At 38.3% G+C, this 23,680-nt stretch overlaps 1 protein-coding gene across 14 annotated transcripts in view; it reads right to left on the bottom strand.

Moving 5' to 3' along the window:
• dtna (dystrobrevin, alpha) overlaps window positions 1-23,680 on the bottom strand; it is a 468,481-nt gene that overhangs the window by 4,429 nt on the left and 440,372 nt on the right. For 12 of the 14 annotated variants that reach the window (XM_051929100.1, XM_051929099.1, XM_051929097.1 and 9 more), the window contains 2 exons: window positions 14,733-14,901; window positions 5,022-5,154 (listed from right to left, as the gene is read on the bottom strand). In XM_051929100.1, coding sequence (XP_051785060.1) covers window positions 5,022-5,154; window positions 14,733-14,901 — 302 coding nt within the window. Of the gene's footprint in view, window positions 1-4,253; window positions 4,295-5,021; window positions 5,155-14,732; window positions 14,902-23,680 lie in introns of all 14 variants that reach the window. The other 2 variants (XM_051929104.1, XM_051929098.1) reach the window with 2 other exon arrangements.

The raw sequence follows: 23,680 nt of genomic DNA, 5'->3' as shown, positions 1-23,680 counted from the left end.
CTCACCCACTCAGTCTTGCTGGGCGATTTTAGAGGAAACACACTTAACACACTTGGAGGATACAGACAGCTATTGAAGAACCCACTCAGATACTAGGAGGAGATGTAAATACCACCCATAGAGTGAGGGGGCCTTGACACTCCTAGACCTACTGAATAAGTAAACAACAATAACATCTATATCACCCTGGAGACATTAGACATGTCACGTCACTTTCTAACCCGCTTAATCCACCTCAGGGTCATGGGGGTGCTGGAGCCTCTCTCAGCGAGCACAACACTGGACAGGGCGCCTGTACATCACAAGGCATATTTAGTGTCACCAATTCACCTAACCTGCATGTCTTTGGACAGGAAACGGGAGCACCTGGAAGAAACCAATGGTGACACGGGGAGAATATGCAGGCGGGGAGGACCCAGGACGTGAACCCTGGCCTCCTTACTACGAGGCAGCAGCACCACCACTGCCCCACTGCGCCGCACCTTTAGACAGAATGTCTTTAGCTAAATAGTAGATCACAGACTCAATGAAATCAAAAGGATGTGCCCTCAAAACAAAAACCCAAGATACACTTCTTCACATGAGGGGTTTATGGGAATACTGGCTCAGGTAATTGAAGTGGATACCTTAAAAGCATTTAAGCGCAAGATGCTTAAGATGTTTGAAGGAGTTGGATTAGCTGACAAAGAAAGTGTAACAAACTGGGACTGCCTAAGTCAACTTGTAAACTTGTAAATTATTTTAAAAGAAAGACAGCACAATGGGCTATTAAAAGAAGAAGTCTCAGGCCAGGAGTTTCTCATTGGGGGGTTATGGCCCTGCTTTGTGTTGTCACTGCAATGCAGCATGAATTTAGTAAGCCCTGCAGAACTCTGGAGGGGCTATTTTGTCTCAGACAAACTAATTATAATTATAATAATAATACTAAATTTTATTTATATAGCACCTTTCCCTGCTCAAAGTGCTTCACAGAAATTCAAAATGAACAACAGGGACTATAAAACACTGGAGCAGGGACGTGCGGTCGGGGAGGCCTCACCTGTCATCCTGAAAAATAAAAAAACTAATAATGACAACAAAGTAAATGTTATAGCACTGGTCTGTGCTATAAATCTGTTTCCTGCATGATTCCAATAATTTTGGTCATTTTCATAGTCAAAATCGCTGAATTTGCACATCTCTTGTTCAAATACAGGGGAGAAACGTGAGGTGTGGCAGCGATGAGCCTCACCTCACCTCGGACTGCACTCACCCTCACACACGGGGTTGATGCGAGCGACTGGCGCGTGCCTGTTGCTGTCTCTCTGTATGTCAAAATATAATGTTTTCAGACACGTTTATTATACACCCTGACTTTCCACAGTCTGGCTAACATCTTTAATGAATGTGTGTGACATAATTAATCTTGCTGATTGGACATAAAACCGCAGTGAAAAAGTACAAGGTGAGGCAGACAGTACCGTGCCACACTGAAGGGGGCACATATGAGCCCAACAGGCGCTCGTTGCTGCTGTTCTTCTACGCAGAGGCTCTGGTTGCCAGCAAGTTAATGATATCAGAAAGTGCACTGCAGCAGTCTGTTTATTTTTATTTTTTGTCCCGACTAACTGCCAAAATGGAAGATTAAGATTTTTAAAACTAAAGGAAAATAAGGAGGACTTTTACAAGAAATTGACGGAGATTTTCGTGGAGAAGGATAGACACATGGACGTCATATACAAATAAAGGTAAGACCATAAACAGTTTTCAATTTTATAAAAAATGGGATCTGACTAAGAAAAAATCAATCCAATATTTAAAAACTACATTTTTACCTTAAATAAAATGTTCTTTTGTCTTGTTTCCTTTGGTTGAACAGTCTGTATTAAAATTGATTAAAGCATCAGAATGAAAAGCCTTTAAAAACAATTACATATTTCAATTAAGGTCAAAACTGAAATCCGTTTTTTTTTGTACACCACTCTATACTTTCATTTGTACTGAATGAGTATGAACTGTGGAACTGCAACGGCAAATTTAGAACACATGGAGGGTGCAGAGCCAATGCGCTCTCTCTCACCGATACACATGTAACGTTCTTTCTTAGCCAAGTATGTACCTTACTATGTGTGTGTAAAGAATGCTGATGACATATAAAACATAACCAGTAGTCAATGTGCAGGCTGCCAACTGAATAGTGAATAAGCTGATCTTTGGGGATCACATATTTGTAAATCTGACTCTGAGTGCCTCACCAGCCATGAATCTCACTGTACTGGAGAGAAGTAATATCTGCATGAAACTGTAATGTAGTACAGTGCAGAGCCATTGAAAACTTAAGTTAGAAGCTGGATTTTATATTGATTCCATAAGGAGAGGAATGACTGAACACGAGATAATGTTACGGAGGTGGAAGTAACAACGTTTCTTAATGTGATTTATAGTATGTGGCTAGAATAAGAAAAAGAGGAATCAAAATGACACCAAGATTCCTTGCAGAAAAGGAAGGTCTGATTACATCATCACCAAGAAGACTGAAAAATGCTCAATTTCTTTAAACTGAGCTTTAATGCCATTTAGCTGTGTTGCAGTTTAAATTTTATAGAGTTAAGTTACATCCAGGTTTTAATTTCACTGAGGCAAATTCTGAGTTGAGAAGTTTCTGACGAACTTCCATTTTTAAAATTCAAATTGATCTGAGTATCATTTACATAAAAATGATAACTCAGTCCAAAGCTACAAATAATATGGCCAAGGGGAAGCGTGAAGATATAGATCATCAGGGGGACGAGGACAGAACCTTGCGGAAATTAATAGCCCAGAAAAGAAGCCTCATGTAGCCTTAAGCCTTCTCTTATGTATGAAAAATGTTGACATTTATACATCGTGTGACTTAAATGAAAGTCTGCAGTGTGCACTTTAATCACGTCTGAATTGTTTGACTTGTAAGTGCAGGGTTACAGTATGCATGGTGTACAGGGTAACTGTCATTCCCTCCAGAGGAGGACACTTTCCCCAATAGAATCTCTGGATGTCTCACTGATACCTCAACTTGGATAGAGAAACACCTTCTTCATCTCAATCTGGAAAAGACAGAGCTCCTTGTTCTCCCAGCCAGTCTGTCTATTCAGTACTCTGTCTCAGTTAAGCCCGACTCATTATCACAAACATCTACCACTTCAGGACACAACCTTGGGCTTGATCATCCATGACTAGCTATCCTTCATTGATCACATCACAACTGTCTCTTGTTCATGTAAATTCACTCTGCAAAGCATCCATAAGATCAGGCTACATACTAAGTAGTAAGCAGCACAACTTCAGGTTTAAGCATTGATTCCATTACGTCTGGACTACTGCAGCTCTTTACTAGCATTGGTACCTGCATGTACTATCAAAATGCAGTGGCATGTCATGTATTCTACCATTCAAGATGGGAGCATGTCACTCCCCTTCTCAGGTACACCTTATTGGCTCCCTATTGCTGCATGCAATAAGTTCAAATCTTTGATGCTCGCATCCAGAGTAGTCAGTGGATCCGCACCTTTGTATATGTAAGCACTCATGCAGTCCTATGCGCCTTCATGCTTGCTCGGGTCTGCTAGTGAATGGTGTCTAGAGGTACCACCTCTCCGTGGCATCAAATCGCAAACCAAACTCTTTTCACATGTAGCTTCTAGCTACTGGAAAGAGCCACCGAGCTCCAACTGAACTGTGTTTAAGCAGCGTTTGTTGACTCTCTGGTTCTGTGAGTATCTTTCAAATTTATAACAGTTCTTAACAGTTAATATAAGAGTAATTAGTCTTGTGTTGTTCTGTTTGGGTTAGAGCTCTTCACTTGTCATGATCAGTTTTGTAACCTTGTCCTGTAAAATGTGTTTCAGAACAGTCCCCTAGTATCACTTGATTATGTTTGACTTCTTTTGTAAGTAGCTTTGGTTAAAAACATCTGCTAAGTGAATTCATGTAAATGATTTCTACCTGGAGGTGCTCTGGCTTCCCATGACCTTGAAAGTAGAAAAAGCGGATACTGAAAATTGATAGCCTGGCAATTGCTTCAGTTTGTGTATTTTTTGGAAGTCCTCACCACATTGTTCAAAAACATAACTCTACTTACCTGAATATAAAAATTCACATTTAAAATCGAATCAAAAGCATGTTCACCTATAAGCCTGAACCTCCATATATGGCAAAGATACAACAGAGCCAGCTGCAAACTGAAGACAAGGAAAGGGAGGCGAGAGAAGGGATGCCAGAGCCAGTGAGGTACTTACTTTAGCAGAGAGAAAGCATGAGCTCATTCCTGTAAAGTGACCTACAGAAAGCAAAACACACGAGGAACACAAACACAAAAGAAAGAAAAAAAAAACCAAAACTTTAGAAATCAAGAGTGCTGACAGTGAAGGCCACTATTTCTAGAAATGCAGTGCCCGCTAGACAGAATAAAACCGTTTATCCTGACTAGTATTTTTTACTTTAGAAAAGTTTCAGCCACATACTAAAGTTACCTTCAGTTAATCATAAATAATATTTACAATAAAATGCTGACTTTGATCTTAAATGCATTGTCTTTCAATAAAGAACTTGCAACCAGAAGATATTTCAGTATCCTTGCTAATTCTTTCTGACACTAATGGATAATGGGCTGATAGATCTCTGCCACTGCCCAGTAGCTCATTCCCAATTACTTTTAGCATTATCTCTGATGCAAATACAGAGAATGTATTGATTTTCTTTAAAATGAAGGTCAGCAATGATTAACTGAATCTTAACTTCAGTCACTGTAGGGATCAAGCACTCAGTAGACACAGCTACCAGATGTGCTTCTTGGGGGGTGAGAAAGAGAGCTGAACAAGCAAGCCGCACGACCTGTAAGCTGGAGACCAGTGCTGAAGCAAGTATTTTGGTAATTTAAAGCATTGTATGGTGTCATGAAACAAATTAAAAACTAACTGCGGTGACATTTGATTGAGAAGATAAATAATGCTACAGATCTCCTTTTTTGAGGCATGATGCTGTGAGCATCTCATAGGTTTCCTTACCATGTAGGCTTTCTCTTGCTGGCTTTGTTTGAGGTATTCCTCCATCTTTAGCTCATTCTCAAGCTGGCGAACAGAGTCATTCTCATAGCCGTCATCATCTGTTCTCACGAAGGACTCACCATCTTCTGTGCTACTGACCAATGACACAGGAAAAGAGAGATTGAGATGACATATGGAAGAGTAGATGGGAATGTACTGTATTCTTTTTTGTTTAATAAAGCACCAGCTGAAGGCATCCCCACATATAACAAAGGTCGATCAATGAATGTTCAATAACCAATGAATTCTAATGCTGCTGTCACAACTGAATCTTTCCATTCATACTATATATATTATTGGAGCATTCTAAAATATAGCAGGCAATGTAGCTGACTAGTTACACTTGAAATAGCAAGACAATGACACCAATAAAGTGACCTACTAACAAATGGTCACAATTCAGAATGCTTATACATTAATGATGTGCCGCATTTGAGTAATGGACTTTGGGGCAATGCTCACAACAAAAGCCCTGAATATACTGTACTTCCTCCTCTCATCCCACACGCACAAAACACATTTTTAATTTTTGAAGCTGCAGCCATGTATGAGGGTAAATTAATGAATGAATTTTTATTTAGGACAAATTTTAGTAGTGTGCTTCTATCTGGCAGCACTACTGACATCGTTTTCCAAGTTTTATAATTCATCTCTGTTTCACTTGCAAAGCTTTTTGAAGTAGTATATTTGATAGATGCTGGTCACTAAGGTAAGGCCAGTATAACGTTCAGAGTTAGCATATTCTCTTTATGTAGGACTACTTCATTGATTCCTAGAGGTTTTCCAGTTACAGCACAGTGGTTAATAATAACAAACCTGGAAAGAACATTATTACCATCATAGCTGTACCATGTAGACTGAGGCTATGACCACACTATTACATTTTATTTTAAAAACACAGACATTAGTCTCTGTTTTTGCTTTTTAGTCCACACTACCCTGGCATCTCCAAAAACTGAGACATTTGAAAATGCTCACCACAGCCATATGCTTCTGAAAGCACCGGTTTGGCACTGCATTGTGAATGGGTGAAAATGCAGGTCTTTGAAAACACAGACTGTAATCACACGGTACGCTTATTGCTTAGCCCTTCTCTGATTGGATCCTACTCTTTACAACATCTCATTCCCTGATTGGTCATTCTTCTCAAAAGAAAACCATATTCCAACATAGTGGGCATATAAGAGTTGGTATCCACAGAGCTTGTTGTGTTGCTTACTTGTACGTGTCTAAATTGTGCTTTTTACAGTTTGAATGCTGCATAAATTTGCAAAAGGGAAATAATTTACTGGTCACCAAATTCTTGCCAAATGTCCTGTGGCCAACGGCAAATTCATACCTTTTAGGATGACACTTTCCTCGTCCTATTTCCACCAATGCACACATGCCCATTGTGGCTGAATGGCTATATCATATATTTTCAGTCGTTGTGGACTTAAGCACTTTTGTAAACAATGTTGTGGATGGATGGGATTTTTAAAAGTAAATGATATTTTTAAATGAAAATGCAGAATTGTGTACATACTCTTAGTACACGCTAAAGGTGTGTCTTATCCATACACAAAAATAAAAGATGGCAGGTGTAATCACTTTGGAAATGTGTTCTAACACTGTTATGATTCTAGCCAAAACAACATAATGGAAGAGATACACACCTCAAGAAGCCCACAAAACAAGATATTCCTGCCCTTATCTCTGATCTAGGCCAACTAGAGAGGCCTCACCCCATATTAAAAAAGAGAAGGCTTTGCAGCCTGCATGGTCCCAAAATTCATCTAAGGCTTTTAAAGTTCAAAGAATTTCAAAATTGCCCTTAAAAACTGAGGAGATCCATAAACTCCTGGTCCATGGACACCAGCAAAACATAATTTCTTTATAATCAAAGATATGTACAGTATTAAAGAATTGAAAGGAGCAACACAGAACAAGCAAGGCATAAGACATGAACAAAAAATAAGGCTAAAGCAGTTTGTCTAAAAAGGCAACCCAAATCGAACACATCCAGTCAATAATCTGTAAAGCAACCCACAAAATACAGCAAATATTCACAAAATTAGAAAATCTGAACAATACTCATGATGATGTGAATTCTACAATTCTATCACAATGTCACTCTGATGAACTTTAACCCTCAGCCAGAAACAGTGACATAGAGGTGACCTGGCCTCTTGAGGCTATCTATACCCACAAAACACAGGACACGTAACAGTACATTTTTACCTAATGCATACATACAAAAAAACTAATAAACAATACAAGATTAACAAAAACATGTAATTACATAATGTAAATGTAAAAAAGACAAAACAAATCCAAAAGCAGAACTAAGAACATGAAAATAAAACAACATAACCAATAATCAAAGAAATAAATAAACTTGCGCCAGGCCAACAACCCTGGCTTAACCATGACACATGGAACTTTTTACTTTTTCATTTTCCCCTCTGCAAGCAAATTCAAGAATGATAATGACATAGAGAGGAGCTTGATGGGGCAGCGAGCATCACGGATCCAGTGTCCTTGTTTCAAATGTTGCATCTGGACATGTTCATGTGGAGTTTGAATGTTGCCCCTGTGATTGTATGGGTCCTTCATCCAGGTACTTTGGGTTTACACTCACATCCTCGAGGGTGTGCTGGTTAGGTTAACTAGTGATTCCAAATGGGCCATTGTGTCAGAGGACCCTGTAATGGACTGGTGTGCTGTGCAGGAATGTTTCTTGCCTTGGATCCGATGCGGTCAGGAAGGGGTCTAGCCCCCTGCGACCTTGGATTTCCTATGGATCAACAAGGGTTATTGCCTTGAGGGGCATCTTTAATGTATCTTTGGACATTTACATTATTTTTCAACTTTTAAATCCATGGATCCCATTTTAGGCCTGTATTGTCTAAAGCTTGCCTGTAAAGATTAGGGCTGGCTGCCTGGGATGATACCTACTTGTGGGTCTTTTAAGGCCTTATATCCTTTTTTCTATTTATTTTATTTTCTATTTCATAAACATAACAGGATTAAGTGTGGTTTAAAAATATTAGTGTGATTCAATTTTTGCTATTATTGTGCAAGGGTCCTTGTGAAGCTCTTTGTGTTGAACCAGATTTATTAGCTACAACAAGAAATACGAACTGCAGCAGTATTTAATGTTGCTATTACATTACTATGTGAGTTTCTATATAGTGCAAATGTGGACTGTTTTATACAAGAAAAGCTTATGACCTTAAAAAAAACTGATTAGGTAATATGATACCTAAATATAAAAGGAGGCAAACTCTGTATTCTCCCTCTCTCTGAACTGATCTAAGCACACAATGGATCTCCTAAGATGGGTTTGACAATTAAATACCAGGCAGAACTGTGAGACTCAGTTGTGGTCACCAAAGGTATATGAAGCCCTGCCAGCTCCCTGCCACTAGTCAGCCTTGTGTTGAGTACACCTGTCATAGAGAGTACTCAGGCACCCGGACTCAAATCTGACACAACACCCTGATCTGTGCTAAGATGACCTGTCCACTTCTAGCTTCTCAAGTTCACCGGGTTCTGTGATACACATCTTCAACTCTGCCTTGAACATATTTTTCTTATGCTTTTGTTGGTAACCACCAAATGAAGCACATTCTTGAGCTGACTGTGAAGTACTGCATTACTTTTGAAAGCTAAATTACCTCCGAAACAGCTTTCATGAAGAGCTTCTGCTGCTTCCAATTTTCAGTTATTTCACTTTCTTAAATATGGGCTAATTTCTGTATCAATTGGCTCATTTAATATTATTTTAGTATTTGTTTTTTAACTATTCAACCAGTATATTAAAATATGCAACAGAGTGTTTGTATGTGTGCGTGATTGGCATACACTGGATATGTCATGGTGTGGAGTGCACGTTAACTGGCTTGATGTACTAGGATTGTAATCCCTTAACAGTTTAATGTGATTTTCTAATGACATAATGAACATTTAGGGAAAATACAGGTACAAACAACAATGCATTCTCAAGGGGGCCACCAGCTTACTGTCACTTAGACCTCCGTGTAACTGTCTTTAAAATGATATGTAGTACTGGAATGACAGAGCAACATCTTAATAGACTCCATGGATATCTGCCAAGGTATCAAACAGAATGTATACCTAATGGATGCTACTCACATCAGTTTAAATGTTCAAGACTGACAGAGAACAAGACAAGCCTCCACATGGAATCAGGTCATCAGTGAAAACCCTCAAGGATTCATGCTAAATGTGTTGCGCTTTGTAATTTATATTAATGACCTAGATTCAGAAATGTAGATGCAAGTAACTTTGTGTAAGCAGCATGAATAATATATGCAAGACGGATAAAGCCAAATTACATGAAACAAATTTTAGAGTTTACACTCATTTCACATGCTCATTTTCTGAGCAATGCACTGAAACAATACACACTGAAAAAATGTAATGCTATGGCACAAACAAAAAAGGCTGAATATTGAAATAAGAGCCACTGGCGTGGTCAGCAAAGGGGCAGGATGCACCTGCCTTTTATGTTGACTGTAAACTCATGCCCTTATGAGAAAATACAGTATATATTCATATTTTGCTGCTGAACTGTGCTTTTATTTATTTTTTTAAATTTTGCATTGTAGCAACTTTGCAACTTCTATCATCTTCATAAAAGAAAGGCTAGGAGCCGAGCAATGCACACAAAGCTAAACCAATGATGCGCGAGTGTTGCTAGACTGGGACGGAATTTGATTGGATTGTGCAGATAATACATGCAATCTGACAATGCACAATTTAACATGACTGGATAAATGGTAGTCAATGAAAAATTAACCAATTAGGAATGAGAACAAGTATGTTACATTATTCATACAAATTATTCAAGTTTTTCTAGTACAAAACTTAATATCTTATATCAAATAACTTATTTTCAGCAAATACACTCCATACTATTATCAACGATTTTATTGCATGTATTTCGAGAAAAGTAATAAAGTTATATAACCCAAAACCGATTGCTTTATGAAAGTCCTACAATTCTTGTATATCTTGTAAAAGTAGTGAAAAACACTAAAAGTAGAACAAGCACCAAGTGAACAACAGTTTGAATATTAAACTTCTGAAAGCAAATGAACCTGCAGCTACTGTTTTCTCAGCTAACTGCAAGAAAAGGTTTCATTAATAGTGACTAACGGAGTAGTCCTTAGCCCAGGGGTGGGCAGATTCAGTCCTGGAGGGCCGCAGTGGCTGCAGGTTTTTGCTCCAACCCAGTTGCTTAATAAGAAGCACTCATTGCTCAAGTAACACTTCTGCTTCACTTTAGTTGTCTTGCTCGTTAAGATTTTGAACCCTTATTGCTTATTTTAGTCTTAAACAGCTGTACTCTCGGTTTTTAATTGCTCCTAATTAGCAATAAAAGGCAAATGACAAAAGAGACCAGCATTTCTCCATTTAGCTTGTTACCATTTACACCTGTGTGTATTTATCATGCACTATTGGGTTTAATTAAATACTTGGAAAGTGAAGAGAAAAAAGTGAAGCACTGAGAATAACTCAAATCTTTTGGATGATATCCTTAGAAAGGAAAAAAAAATCTAGGATATGAGAATGACTTGACATGGAAGAGTTAAAGCAATAGCAAGCCATGAAATTAAATAATTGACAATGATTGTTTTTTAATTAAGCAACTGGGTTGGAACAAAAACCTGCAACCACTGCGGCCCTCCAGGACTGAATCTGCCCACCCCTGCCTTAGCCTGCTCATCCCGTCAACAGAGATCCTGAGGACTGCCTTTGATGCCCACTGCAGTTTATACCAATTATTAGTGGCCTGGCCTCCAGCTTCAATGATACTTAACTTAATAAGGGCGACTTCTTGCTTCCAGGAAAAAAACAATGCCAATTGTAACTTGCGGCCTGCAACAGGAAGAAATCTCCAGAAGTCAGCTTCACATTGTTAGTTCTCCTGCAGCCACTCCAGCCTCTTTCACGGTGACCTACATCTGTTTAATGTCTATTTTCCCTAACTAGCTTTGGTGACCTTCCTTTCGTCCTCAGAGATACTGCCCTTTGTTGATGCCATGTTTGGTTTCAGTCCCCATCCATTTAAATAATACAAACAATTACACAGAACATGTGAAAAACATCTACTCAATTAAACAGTGCAACAATTACAAAAAAACAGGTGAAACTAATGAATTAAGCAATTAGACCCAGTAGGCACATCACAAAGTTATCCAGATGGTCAGATGAGAAACAACTGATGTCTGAACTCAAGAGTGTTGCACTCCTCATTTGTTTTACGCAAGAAAAGCCAAGCAAAATGACACCATTTATTGGCTAACTAAAAAGATTGCAATATGCAAGCTTTCGAGGCAACTCAGGCCTCTTCTTCAGACATAATGTAATCATTACATCTTGCCTGAAGAAGGGGCCTGAGTTGCCTCGAAAGCTTGCATATTGTAATCTTTTTAGTTAGCCAATAAAAGGTGTCATTTTGCTTGGCTTTTCTCTATATTCATAGTGGATAACACGGTACAACACCCTAGTTTTACGCAAGAGTAATGGACAAACCTGCTGACCTTCTTCAAGAAGACTGAGGTAGAAAATGTCTTTCCCTGTTTGAGTGAATTCCTCAGAATCTATGCCACATTACCTGTCACAACAGCCTCAGCTGAGTGCTCACTTTCAAAGCTGAAAATGGTGAAAACAAAACTACACAACAGCTGTGGAGAGCAGAGGCTTTCTGACCTCCTTCTCCTTATCGCTGTAAAAGACCTTGCCATAGACCAATCTAAAAATGCTGACATATTCAACCAGATGTTATATATCCAGAAACAGCTTAAAAATGAACAGAAGTAAAAGAAAGAGGATTTCCTCTGAATACTGTTTACACAAGGTACGTAACAATTAGCTTTACATACTGTAAGTTTATACATTGTTTTCTTTTTAGTTAGGGACAACCTTTAGATTTTCAAAAAAAAATGTTACCTTTTGATGCCTTGAAAATGAAGATAAACCATTTAATATCAAGATTGTTGCATTAGCTCATTAAATGTCATTCTAAAGACTGGTTACTATTATGACCAGAAATGAGTACAACTACATTATAATCTAAGAAATCGTTTTTCTATTGACTTTAAATAGTTACATTTCTGTAATGTGCCCCTCTATCAGTCTCTACATGCCTCAGTAAGGGGCATTATACTATAGCGAACTAACACCTCCGGAATACTGTTTGAAATTGTCGTCGTCATGCTGTAAAACTGAGCGAGCAGTCCCAAGATTACAAGGCATGTTCTTGTTGAATATTCCAAGGGAAATTAACCTCTTCCATCCTGAAATGAGAAAGTGACACGGAGACCAAATCCTGATTCAAAATTCTTAAACTTACTGATAAAATTAATCCAACAGAATTCTTTACACTGAAGGGTAAATAACATGCTCGAAGACACCAGTGGGAAGGGAAGTGCATTTAGGACTGAAGCCAGGAAGCACTTGTTTGTTCCAGACTCCCTCAACTCTCTGGATAAAGAACAGAGATGTGGAGCTGAAGCAGAAACCTTGACAACTTTAAGAAGAATTGGGATGAAATATTGGGACAGCTTAGTTATTAGCTAAACAAATGAGTTTGACGGGCTGAATGATCTCCCGTCATTTACTTAATTCTTATTTCAGTTATGAATCATATACTTGAGAATACTGGAGGAAACTGAAGGGAAGCACATTTGGGATATGAACTTCCTAACACAAATGGTTGAAGGAGTATGGAGCATCAAGGTTGATGGATGGGATGCTCGCCTCTCATGTGAAAACTTTCCAATGTCCTTAACAATGCAGTTTCAATAAAAGAAATGATAACATCAAGTACAGCTTCATTTAACACTGTTAAGGCTAATGCCTTAATAAATAAGGAGTTAAGTCAATGTTAGGATGTGGACTTTGATTTTAAAAAAAATTGCTGACATAAAAATCCTCAGGAATCCAAATGTCCAAGAGTTAGAAATCTCCTAAGCTATCTAAATCAACATGATGAAATCTTGTAAAACTTCCTTATCCATTTCAAGATTACAGTTAAGGCTGGTGTATACTTCATGCTGCCACGTGTTCCCAGCATTGTTTTGATGCGTCCTCTGAGTACGCTGTCAGAAATTAACATGTGTTTGAGTTGCAGTACCAGCAAAAATATGGGTGGCGTGTGAGTTTTGGTATGTGAAGTCAATATCAATATTTACTATCAACATGTGATGGTAAGCCGCACTGCAGCTCCAACAGGATCAATCTGCGTGCTTCGATGTTTGATGAATGGTTTGATGCAGTGAAGCAGGTCATCAAACTTAAATGCTGACATGCGAATGTGCTTTTCTTCATCCATTTCTTGCACAGCCAATTCAAGTGTTGCATATTCCCCATTGTAATGATTTAATACATTTAAAGGTTTCACATACCATCTGTATCGCTGTTGCTGTCTTTTTTTTTTTCCTGCACTTTCGCAACAGTATCAGAATGCAAAGAATTTTTATTTTCAACATCTTTGTTCCTCAACTCACAACACAGCAAAACTGGACATTGTTTTCTCACTGTGATAATTTCTCGCACTGCCAACCTGGTGGAAACCTCCAGATTTACTTAAATTACACATGCAAGTATAGACTGTACACTGCTTGTGTGGCAGCAGCGTCCTCAAGCGCAAGCGTCGTGTAGCGTTAAGTATATCCGGGGCCTAAGACAGAGCCTATCTGTGCATCATCTGACACAATGTAGGAACCATCCCTTCCCTGTTTTTCATGTCTTGGTTTCTATTCTAATGTTGTTTACTTTTATCTTTTATGTTTCATGTTTTTATTCTTCAGTGGTATCCTTGAACACCTTGCATTTCTCCAAAATGACAATTGGCATACCTTTAAAAAACAGAGATTAAGAAGAGGTTTATGGCATAAACAAATGAAATGTCAGTCAAGAAACCAGGGAGCCTTTATGAGAAAATTGCGACAAAGCCCAAATGTTATGCTGGGAGTTTAGTCAAAACACAGAAACAGTGAGGTCCAAATCTAAACTAGATATCCATAACAATAACATTCATCATAACACAAAAAGGAGCAATAATATCTCCAGGGAGTGTTTATAACACCTTACATGGCAATCCTATCTAAATGGTACTGGTAAAATGTTAGGCTAAAATAAATGGACAAGTGTGGCAAAGTGGTTTAACACTTCTATTCTCCACTCCAGAGACTCAAGATTGACTTCTATACCAGCTAACATTGTAGAGTTTACATGGTCCAGACCTGTTTACCTGGGTTTGTTTGAGTTTCTCCCATATTCCACAAGTAACTTAGGGTGATTTGCAACTTTAAATTGATCCACTGTGAGTGACAGTGACGGACAACACATTCAATATTGCTTACCGTCCTGAGCTCAGGGTCGGCAGGTTAGGCTTTGGTTATCAGCTACCTTAAATGGAATAAGTACGTTCAGAAAATGGATGAAAAGCTAAATAAAATTACAGAGAATTTTGGATTAAGTATTGCAGACAACTTCTTCTCTGTATTTTTATATTAAAACCTCATAAAAACAAAGTATGTATAGAAATTGTTAGCCTTAACTTTTTTAAGTGCCATAACAGTCTCATATTGACACAGACGGAGGGCATCATCTTTCTTAGGGCATCTTATGACCTGAACATCAGTTCTCAGTACTTACATGTCGCCACGGATGGCACCTGTGGCCAAGGAGCTGTGAAGATACCCTGGTTTTCTGGCATTAATCTGTGCAAGGAAAGCTTTTTCTGAGGTTGGGGATGGCACCAAATCATCAAATTGGACTCTGCTGAAGTCTGAGTCAACATTGCTCTCCGTCTCACTGCCAGCTTCTAAAGAATCAAAATTTGTGACAAAAAATAAAAAAACTTCATACACCAGAAAACAAATTGAAAAGCCTACTTAAAAACACATTTTCAAAGATTTCTAAACTGTCCAAAAGTCTGATTTTTATGAAGTGGAAGAGAAAACCAAACTTGTATACTGTAAACACAAAATACATTGAAATAACTGGTTCATTTTGACTGAGTCATACATGCCTGTTATAGATATAAATGTTTAATAATTTGTCTGACCCAAGAAATTGTTACATTTTAAGTGTGGGAGTAGATATGCTCAAGTTATGAAGAAATGGGAAGCCACTGGTTCACAAGTTTACTGTTGTTTTATGTTTAGTGGTCAGTAAACAGTTTTATGTAAGCTATTTCCCTAACAAGTTGTCAGACCATCAAAGGGACTCCAAATCTTCACTCAGGGGAGCTTCATAGTTTGCAAGAGACAGAAGAGGAAGCCAGAGCTAGTGTGGTAGGCTTGGAGGAGGTGGGGAGACAGAAGGTTAGCGGGTGAGGCATAGTCTTAGTCAAGGGGAGAGAAAGGGCGTCAATGTCTCTTTATTTTCATGTGTGGTACAAGTTCTGTGAGCCACCCTCCCACTGTACCTTCCTTTATTTACCTTAAGTTCTCTAATAAATAGTTTTATAATTTTGAACTCTATTGAGTGTGCCCTGGATTTGGGGTCTGCTTATACTTGTCCTCTGTTGGTCACAGACTAGAACACTATACATATTTCAGTTTATTTTTGATAGGTCTCTTAGCGAGTCAAAGGTAGTGAAAGAAATCTCATGTTTTAACCCTAAGAATGCTTGGCCCATGTCAATTTGTGTTGTGTTTTTAGATTTTTAATTATTTCATCAGTGTGCATGTCAAGCTCCTGTCCTTTGCTGCACTTCAGTTGCTTATGTTGTTGTAACTCTGAAACTCTATTCCAAAATGTGATTGATGATAGTCACACTGATAATCTCAAATTGCTTCACGACATGTAATGAAGTAAAAACTTTTGATGGTCTGCTTATTACATTTAGGTTGTCACACATGTGTGAATAGGAGGCAGCTGAAGGGCTTGGAGAATAATGGTAACACATCTGCCCAGGGGTGGGCGGGGTGCACTAACGCTCTTTCGAAGTTCCCTGCAGACCTTTCCAGGGAAATCCCACCAGGAGCCACTGCCTCAACTCAGGACATGCCACTTCTGATCCTGGCCCTGAGGACGACATCACTTCCCCCAGACTTCCTATAAAGCCTCACTCTCTTCCTCTGGAATTCAGTTCTGTTTTGGACTCTGTCTTGTAAACCTGACTTACATTCAAACTTTTACTTTTTGCAGCCAGGATACAGATTATACGGGTGGCTGCCCCAAGCCTTTGCCATGTCTCATGTCTCTTCTTGTCACAAGGTACAACATGACAATAAACTAACTTGAAATGGCATTGGAATACACCGTTGAAAATGAAGTACACAGTTAACATGAATTGTACATGGAGAAGGGAGAACACGCAAAGTGGGACATACAATTAGGTCCTACACCTACACACCATGAGTGAAGATAGCCTTGATGGACGGCAGCGCACTCGTGATGTTTTTAGACATTGCAGAGAGACAATGAATACAAATGCAAGACAAAATGGTGGTGTTTCTTTGTGAAAATGGAAGGACCGATGCAATATGTTACTTGGCTGTAAATGAGGTTCCTTTTAGGATGATCTGAAATGTTGGAATGTTTGTGTATGTTTTGAATTACATACACACACAATTGAACGTATTGATTCACGTACATGTGCTTGATGGCAGATGTGTACACATGCAAAGAAAACTGACAGTTTAATCTTGTATTTTCATACACGACTCCTACATTGTCAGGTCTGTTGTTTCTGTGGAAACATTACAAGTGAGCTACAGATCGCTCCGTCCTCAGTGAGCCATCTTACATGTTCTCCTTTCCCCAAGTAAAACTGATGCAGGTTGTGCACTTTGCATACTGACAGATTTTTTGGTATATCAGACACTTCGCACACTGCCACATCAGGCATTATAAGAAAGGGTAGACATACTTGTTGATGAGCAGTTGTTCAAATGCTGATTCCCTTTCACACAGTGAAAGTCAACGCAACCCGACAAGTCTGGAATTAAAGTTTTGCTCCTGATGTAAGTAACAAATATATATATATATATATATATATATATATATGTAAGTGTATGTGTGTGTTTATATACAGTATATACATATACATATATACACACTGTATATATACAGTATATAGATCTATATATATATATATATATATATATATATATATATATATATTATATATACACATACATACACACACACATATATATATATATATATATATATATATATATATATATATATATATATATATATATATATATATATATATATATATACACATACACACACACACAAACACATTAGATACTATTGCCTATTTGATTTAAATATCAAAGTAACCTGTAATGTAATTTGTGATCCTTTCATAAATACATGAGAAAAGTCACTGCTGACAATATGTTCACATCACTTCCACATTGTTAGAAGTGGGCATTTCCTTTTATGTGCTTAGCAGTAGTGGAAATGTATGCATGCTCACCTGCACTTTTCATATGGGACGTTTCACTTTTGGCAAGCTTTTATACTTCCTACCACTGTCCAAATAGTTTATTTATAGATAAGCACACACTTGGATCTCCAAGGGGGACCACAATTAGAAAGAGTTGATGTATATATCAGCGCACGCTCAAATTTTACCCCTGTTATAGATGAAGGAGAAGGATGAAGAAGTCGACACAATAGCAAGCACTGATTGTTATTTTACTGAACTTCAAGCACAGATTTTGCATGACAAATAAGCTGTTTGCTCAAAAGACAGTGGCTACTTTGTACCAAACTGTAAACACAACAAGACAGTAGCTCCCAGCTCAATGTGAAAGGACACTGAAGATGGTCAAAGAGGCAGACAGAATACTGATAATGTGCAGAACACACACAAACACAGTAAGCAAAAAACAAAACTGAATCTAGTGCACCCATTTTTGGAGTGTGAGCCACAGAAATGATAGTGGACTGGTGACGTGCAGAGCATTATACTCAGTCCGTTATGCTGACTGTCATTTACTGACATATTCTGTGAAATATGTAAAGTAATGCTGTAATTTTATAAACTATTTTCTGTATACAGAAAAATAATGTTTTGACCTAATATAATATTTGGAACAAATACTGAAGAAGTTTAATGCCGAGACAGCCGTTTGTATCACAGCACCCGTTCGGTTCGTTCTCGCTCCAAGAAGCACTGCAAAATTGGAGAATGCACACACAATAAAACAAAAAGAGAATTATGTAAAGTGTCACCACATAAACAATATATGCCAAGTAATGATCTATTTTTTACATTCACTCCAGCTGTATTAGGCTATATGTGGTGTTTGGAGTTTGGGAAATGGGAATGCGTTATCAGCATATTGAGCTGATAGGCCATTACTGAGAAGAAAAGGATTCAGATGCCATTTGGTGCAGCCTGGTGGTTTAGTAGTTAGAAAATGTGTGATGGTTGTAGTGTTAAATTCCCAAATACTTTAGCCAATAGATGATAAGTCTAAGTCACTCACTTTGGATCTATTTAGACCACTAATGAATACATTTTTTTCTACTTTGACTGTAGTTTCCATTGTTTTCATGTTCTCAAGCACCAGGCTTTAACTTCTGTGCTTCTACCATCTCAAATAGGATACATCAGGAATGGAAAATGAAAAGGTAGAAGTCTGCTGACAGAATACTCATCATCAGACTCACAGATCTGCCAGCAGCTATGTGTTATATAATATAACTGTCCACCATTCTCCTCTTTGTTTCAGAATTTTCCAGATCTATTGTAAAGATAAATTGTACACTAATGCGTCTTTCTGTGGAATCTATAGAGGCAATTTTAACTCCCACCCCTTTAATACAGGGTGTTTTGCTGGAAGCCATCTTGAAGGTTTTTTCTGTGCCCATTCTCACTGCAGAGTTTCTTTATCGATTTCTATAATGCTGAGCTTCATTATCTGAAACAATGTTTCTGTTCCTTTCAGTATCATCCTGTGAGTGAGTGATGGTGTACTGGTGGCTATAGCGGACTTCAAATTGGCTTTATTATGGTAGAGAAATATACACTCTGATTTTTTCATTTTATTGCCATGCATTTGTTACTTGGGTTTTGCCACCTTAATATATTACAACTTTTCTAAACCCTGTACAGCAGAAAGATGATGTGATGAGCATCATCTTTCCACTATCTGAGAGATATGAGAGCAGCTTAAAAGAAAACTGCTGGCTGAAGATGAATTGTTCTGAATTTAGTTTTCCTTTTTCTTGCTTATCATCAGACTTTAAAGTAAACTGAAACAGCTTTAAAGTATACAGTAAATGTCAATAAACACAGCCATTGTCATCTTCTAAAAACTGATTTCAAGAGAGGTTTTTCGGAGAGTGTTTGTTTTATTTAATTATTTTGCAACATAGGATATCTCATGGTCATACTACTCTTTCTGACTTTTCAGCTTTACACCCTGAGACATCCATGCAATTGCTGTAGCCTTACATTCTGCTGTCATATTGAAGGGATATAATACACTTCACTACTGCTACACATCAGCACAAACACAGCTTCAAATTGTTATGGGATGAGGTTGACAGTGTATTACTGACAGTATAATACGAATAAATATGCCGATCAGCCACAACATTAAACCCACTGAAGGGTGAAGTGAGGAACATTGAGTATCTCATTACAATCACACCTGTCAAGGGGTGGGATACATTAGGCAGCAAGTGAACAGTCATTTCTTGAAGGTGATGTATTGGAAGCAGAAGAATGGGCGAATGTAAGGATCTGAGTGACTCTGACAAGGGCCAAATGGTGATGGCCGATGACTGAGTCAGAGAATCTCCAAACCTTGTGTGTGTCTTGTGTGGTGCTCCTTGTATGCATTGGTAGTACCTACAAAAAGTGATCCAACCGGTGAACAAGTGACAGAGTCATGGGTGCCTAAAGCTTATTGATGAACATGGGGAGAAAAGGCTAGTCTGTCTGGTCCGATCCCACAGAAGAGCTAATATAGCACAAATTGCTGAAAAACTTAATACTGGCCATGAGAGAAAGGTTTCAGAAGAGACAGTGAATTGCAGTTTGCTGGGTAGCTGAACACCAGTCCAAGTGCCTATGCTGACCCCTGTCTACCACTGAAAACACCTATAGGCACATGAGCGTCAGAACTGGACAAACTAACAATAGAAGAAGGGGGCCTAGTCTCATAAATCACATTTTCTTTTAGATCATGTTAATGGCCGGGTGCATGAATGTTGTTTACCTGGGGAAGAGATGGCAGCAGGATGCACTATGGGAAAAATGCAAGCCAGCGGAGGCAGTGTGATGCTCTGAGCAATGTTCTGCTGGGAAACCTTGGGTCTTCGCATTCATGTGGTTGTTACTCTGGCATGTACCACATACCTAAAGATTGCTGCAGACCACCTACACCCCTATATGGCAATGGTATTCCCTGCTGGCAATGGTGTCTTTTGGTAGGATATTGCTCCCTTCCATAGTGCAATAACTATTCAGGAATGGTTTGAGAAACATGACAAAGAGTTCAAGGTGTTGGCTTAGCCTTCAAATTCTCCAGATCTCAATCCAATCAAGCATCTGTGGGATGTGCTGTAAAAACAAGTCCAAGCCATGGAGGCCCCACCTCACAACTTACAGGACCTCAAAGGATCTGCGAGTAATGTCTTGGTGCCAGATACTATGCCTTATGGAGTCCATGTCTCAACGGTCAGAGCTGTTTTGGTGGCACAAGTGGGACCTACACAATATTAGGCAGGTGGTTTTAATGTTGTGCTTGATTGGTATAAACATTGTGACCAAGGTTTGGTTTACAATCAATTTAGGTACATGTTTTTTTCAAAAATCAGGGTCTAGCTGAGCTGTTTAAATGAGCTGTGCTGCTTTAAGGGAAACACTGCAATACAGCAGATAGCCTTGGGTACTTCATAATGTTTGAACACCTATTACCAGCTGGGGTGCTCTCTCTGTGTTCTCTCTGGCTCTGTGTTGACTGACCCAGCCTGAGTAAAAGCAAACAGCGTCTATTCACAAAAATCTGCTTCTCCACAGGAGAAAACCAGTTTGGAAATTAAATGGATGCTGGGTTTAATGACCTATGTGTTATAAGCTACAAAGTTTATTCACGTGAACACACTTTCTTAGTATTTTTGAGACTAATTAGAATATTTGATCATTTTGTAAATGATGTCAATTTGGCAATGTTTTGAGTTTGTTTTGTTTACGGGTTTTGCATGCTGTAATAGACAGCAAAAAATGGTAATATCTAGCATGTATGGTAATAAATCTTTTGTAGATTGTCTTTTGAGCCATATGTTTTATTTTAACTATAAAGATAGTAATGTTTAAGTGAGAGGCTTTATAAGCCAGTTTTCCAGGCACATTACCACTCCAAGATCAGATAAAATTTCTGCATGAAGGTGTTTAGCATGTATCTGAAATACCAAAGCAGGAACTGACAGGCTGGTTTTGAACTCTGGGGATGAAGGCTTTGCTATAACCCATGCACCTACTGAGTGCAAAGCTCCTGCTTACATACTCTATTTTTGACATCTGAAGCTATTTTTGACATCTGAAGCATGAATTTAGCTTGACAGGTGGAATTTATGTGCCACTGAAAGGAGCAAAAGTTTTAGGATGACAGGCCTAGAGTCCAATTAGGGGCTAGGAGAGAGGCAAAAACTCTCTCTGCTTCTCCATTCATGTAAAAGGACTTACTGACCTTATATCCATTAAGGGACATGCAGCTACCATTTCATCTAAGGGCTATGCTGGACCAGAGACCAATAAACATACTAAGACAGACAGCCATCTGGAAGTCTAAGCAAGATGAACAAATTATTATCCAAGTTGCGTATATATTGTTGTCATACTCATTTTACTCTGCCTAAAATCTGGACACAATTGGAAACCTTAAGTTAGTCTACAAATAAAAAGTTTAACTTTCTCTCCTGTCTTTTCTGGTAGTCTATCTAATTCCCTGGGACTGCAGATGCAAAAGAAAGGAGGCAAATGCCTTTCAGACAGCCTTGGTGTCACAATCCCTCCTAATCCATTAACAGCTATGTTTGGTGGACTCCCAGATGGGCTTAAAGTGGAGAAGGACAAACAAACTGTGACTGGCTTTACTACACTATTAGCATGTAGACTTCTCTTGGTCAACTGGAAGAATCCTGACTCACCTATTCTAAGTCAGTGGGTAACTGATGTTATATACCAGGGGTAGGCAACGTCGGTCCTGGAGTGCCACAGTATGTGCAGGTTTTTGTTCCAACCCAGTTCCTTAACGAGAACTCAATTATTGCTGATGAAGCACATATTGCTTAAGTGACATTTTAATGCTTCATTTTAGTGGTCTCGCTTGTTAAGGTTCTCCAACCTTAATTGCTTATTTCAATCTTAAACTGCTGCATTCAGTGTTTTAATTGCTCCTTATTAGCAATAAGATGTAAAACAGGGGTAGGCAATGTCGGTCCTGGTGAGCCGCAGTGGCTACAGGTTTTCATTCAACCCAATTGCTTAATTAGAAACCAATCATTGCCAATCTCAGACCTTATTTAATTTTATGGCTTGTTAGTCTGTGCAATGTAAGGCTTTTATATCGTAGATTTTTTTCCTTTCCAAGGATATCATCCAAATGATTTGAAGCCTAAAACAGATCATTTTCAGTCTGTCACATTTTTCTATTAAGTGTTTTATTAAATCAAACCGTGCATGACGAACACACACAGATGTAATTGGAAAAAAGCTAGCTGGAGAACTGCTGGCTGCTTTGTCTTTTACATCTTATTGCTAATAAGGAGCAATTAAAACACTGAATGCAGCAGTTTAAGATTGAAATAAGCAATTAAGGTTGGAGAACCTTAACAAGCGAGACCACTAAAATGAAGCATTCAAATGTCACTTAAGCAATATGTGCTTCATCGGCAATAATTGAGTTCTCGTTAAGGAACTGGGTTGGAACAAAAACCTGCACATACTGTGGCACTCCAGGACCGACGTTGCCTACCCCTGTTATATACTATTTGAAATTGGAAAAAAATCAGATTCTCACTTGGAGGATCTGTTCAAAACTTTTTTAAAAATCTGGCAAGATCTAATCAATAACATTTTAGAATAAGCATTTAAATTGAGGAAGCAGGTTCTCTCCCCTCTTTTACTCCATTTACCTTTTTAATATTCATTTATTAATTTATCTATTAACTTATTTTTATTAGGTTGAAGTTTTACTCTGCTGGCCTAGCTCTCTTTCTCAGGGGTGGGGGTTGATTTGTTTCGAACATATTTTTGTAAAACGTGATTTATTTGTATGGAATGTTATTTGATTTCAATAAAATTAATAAAATATATATAAACAGGGTCACCCTAGGACTCTACTATGACAAGGCACATACACTTTACATGTTCGTGGATATGCTATTTGTGTTTACCACATTCTGTCACCAGGCATGTGACCAGCGTCTTCGCAATGTGGGATACTGGCATGTGTTTACTATTAAATGATGTTGACGCACATATCAAAGACATCCATTTGATGGACTAATGACTCTTTGAATTCAAGTTCATTAGTTTTATTTAGAGTAATATTCCTAAATTAGCATTATAACTACTTTTGGCTTTAACACTTGTTTGGTTCTTAACTGCAATTTTGATT

The sequence above is a fragment of the Erpetoichthys calabaricus genome, chromosome 6 (genome assembly GCF_900747795.2).
Source record: "Erpetoichthys calabaricus chromosome 6, fErpCal1.3, whole genome shotgun sequence".
NCBI classification, from domain to species: domain Eukaryota; kingdom Metazoa; phylum Chordata; class Cladistia; order Polypteriformes; family Polypteridae; genus Erpetoichthys; species Erpetoichthys calabaricus.
Note: the sequence above shows the minus strand (reverse complement) of the source record. Positions and strands in the feature narration are given on the sequence as shown.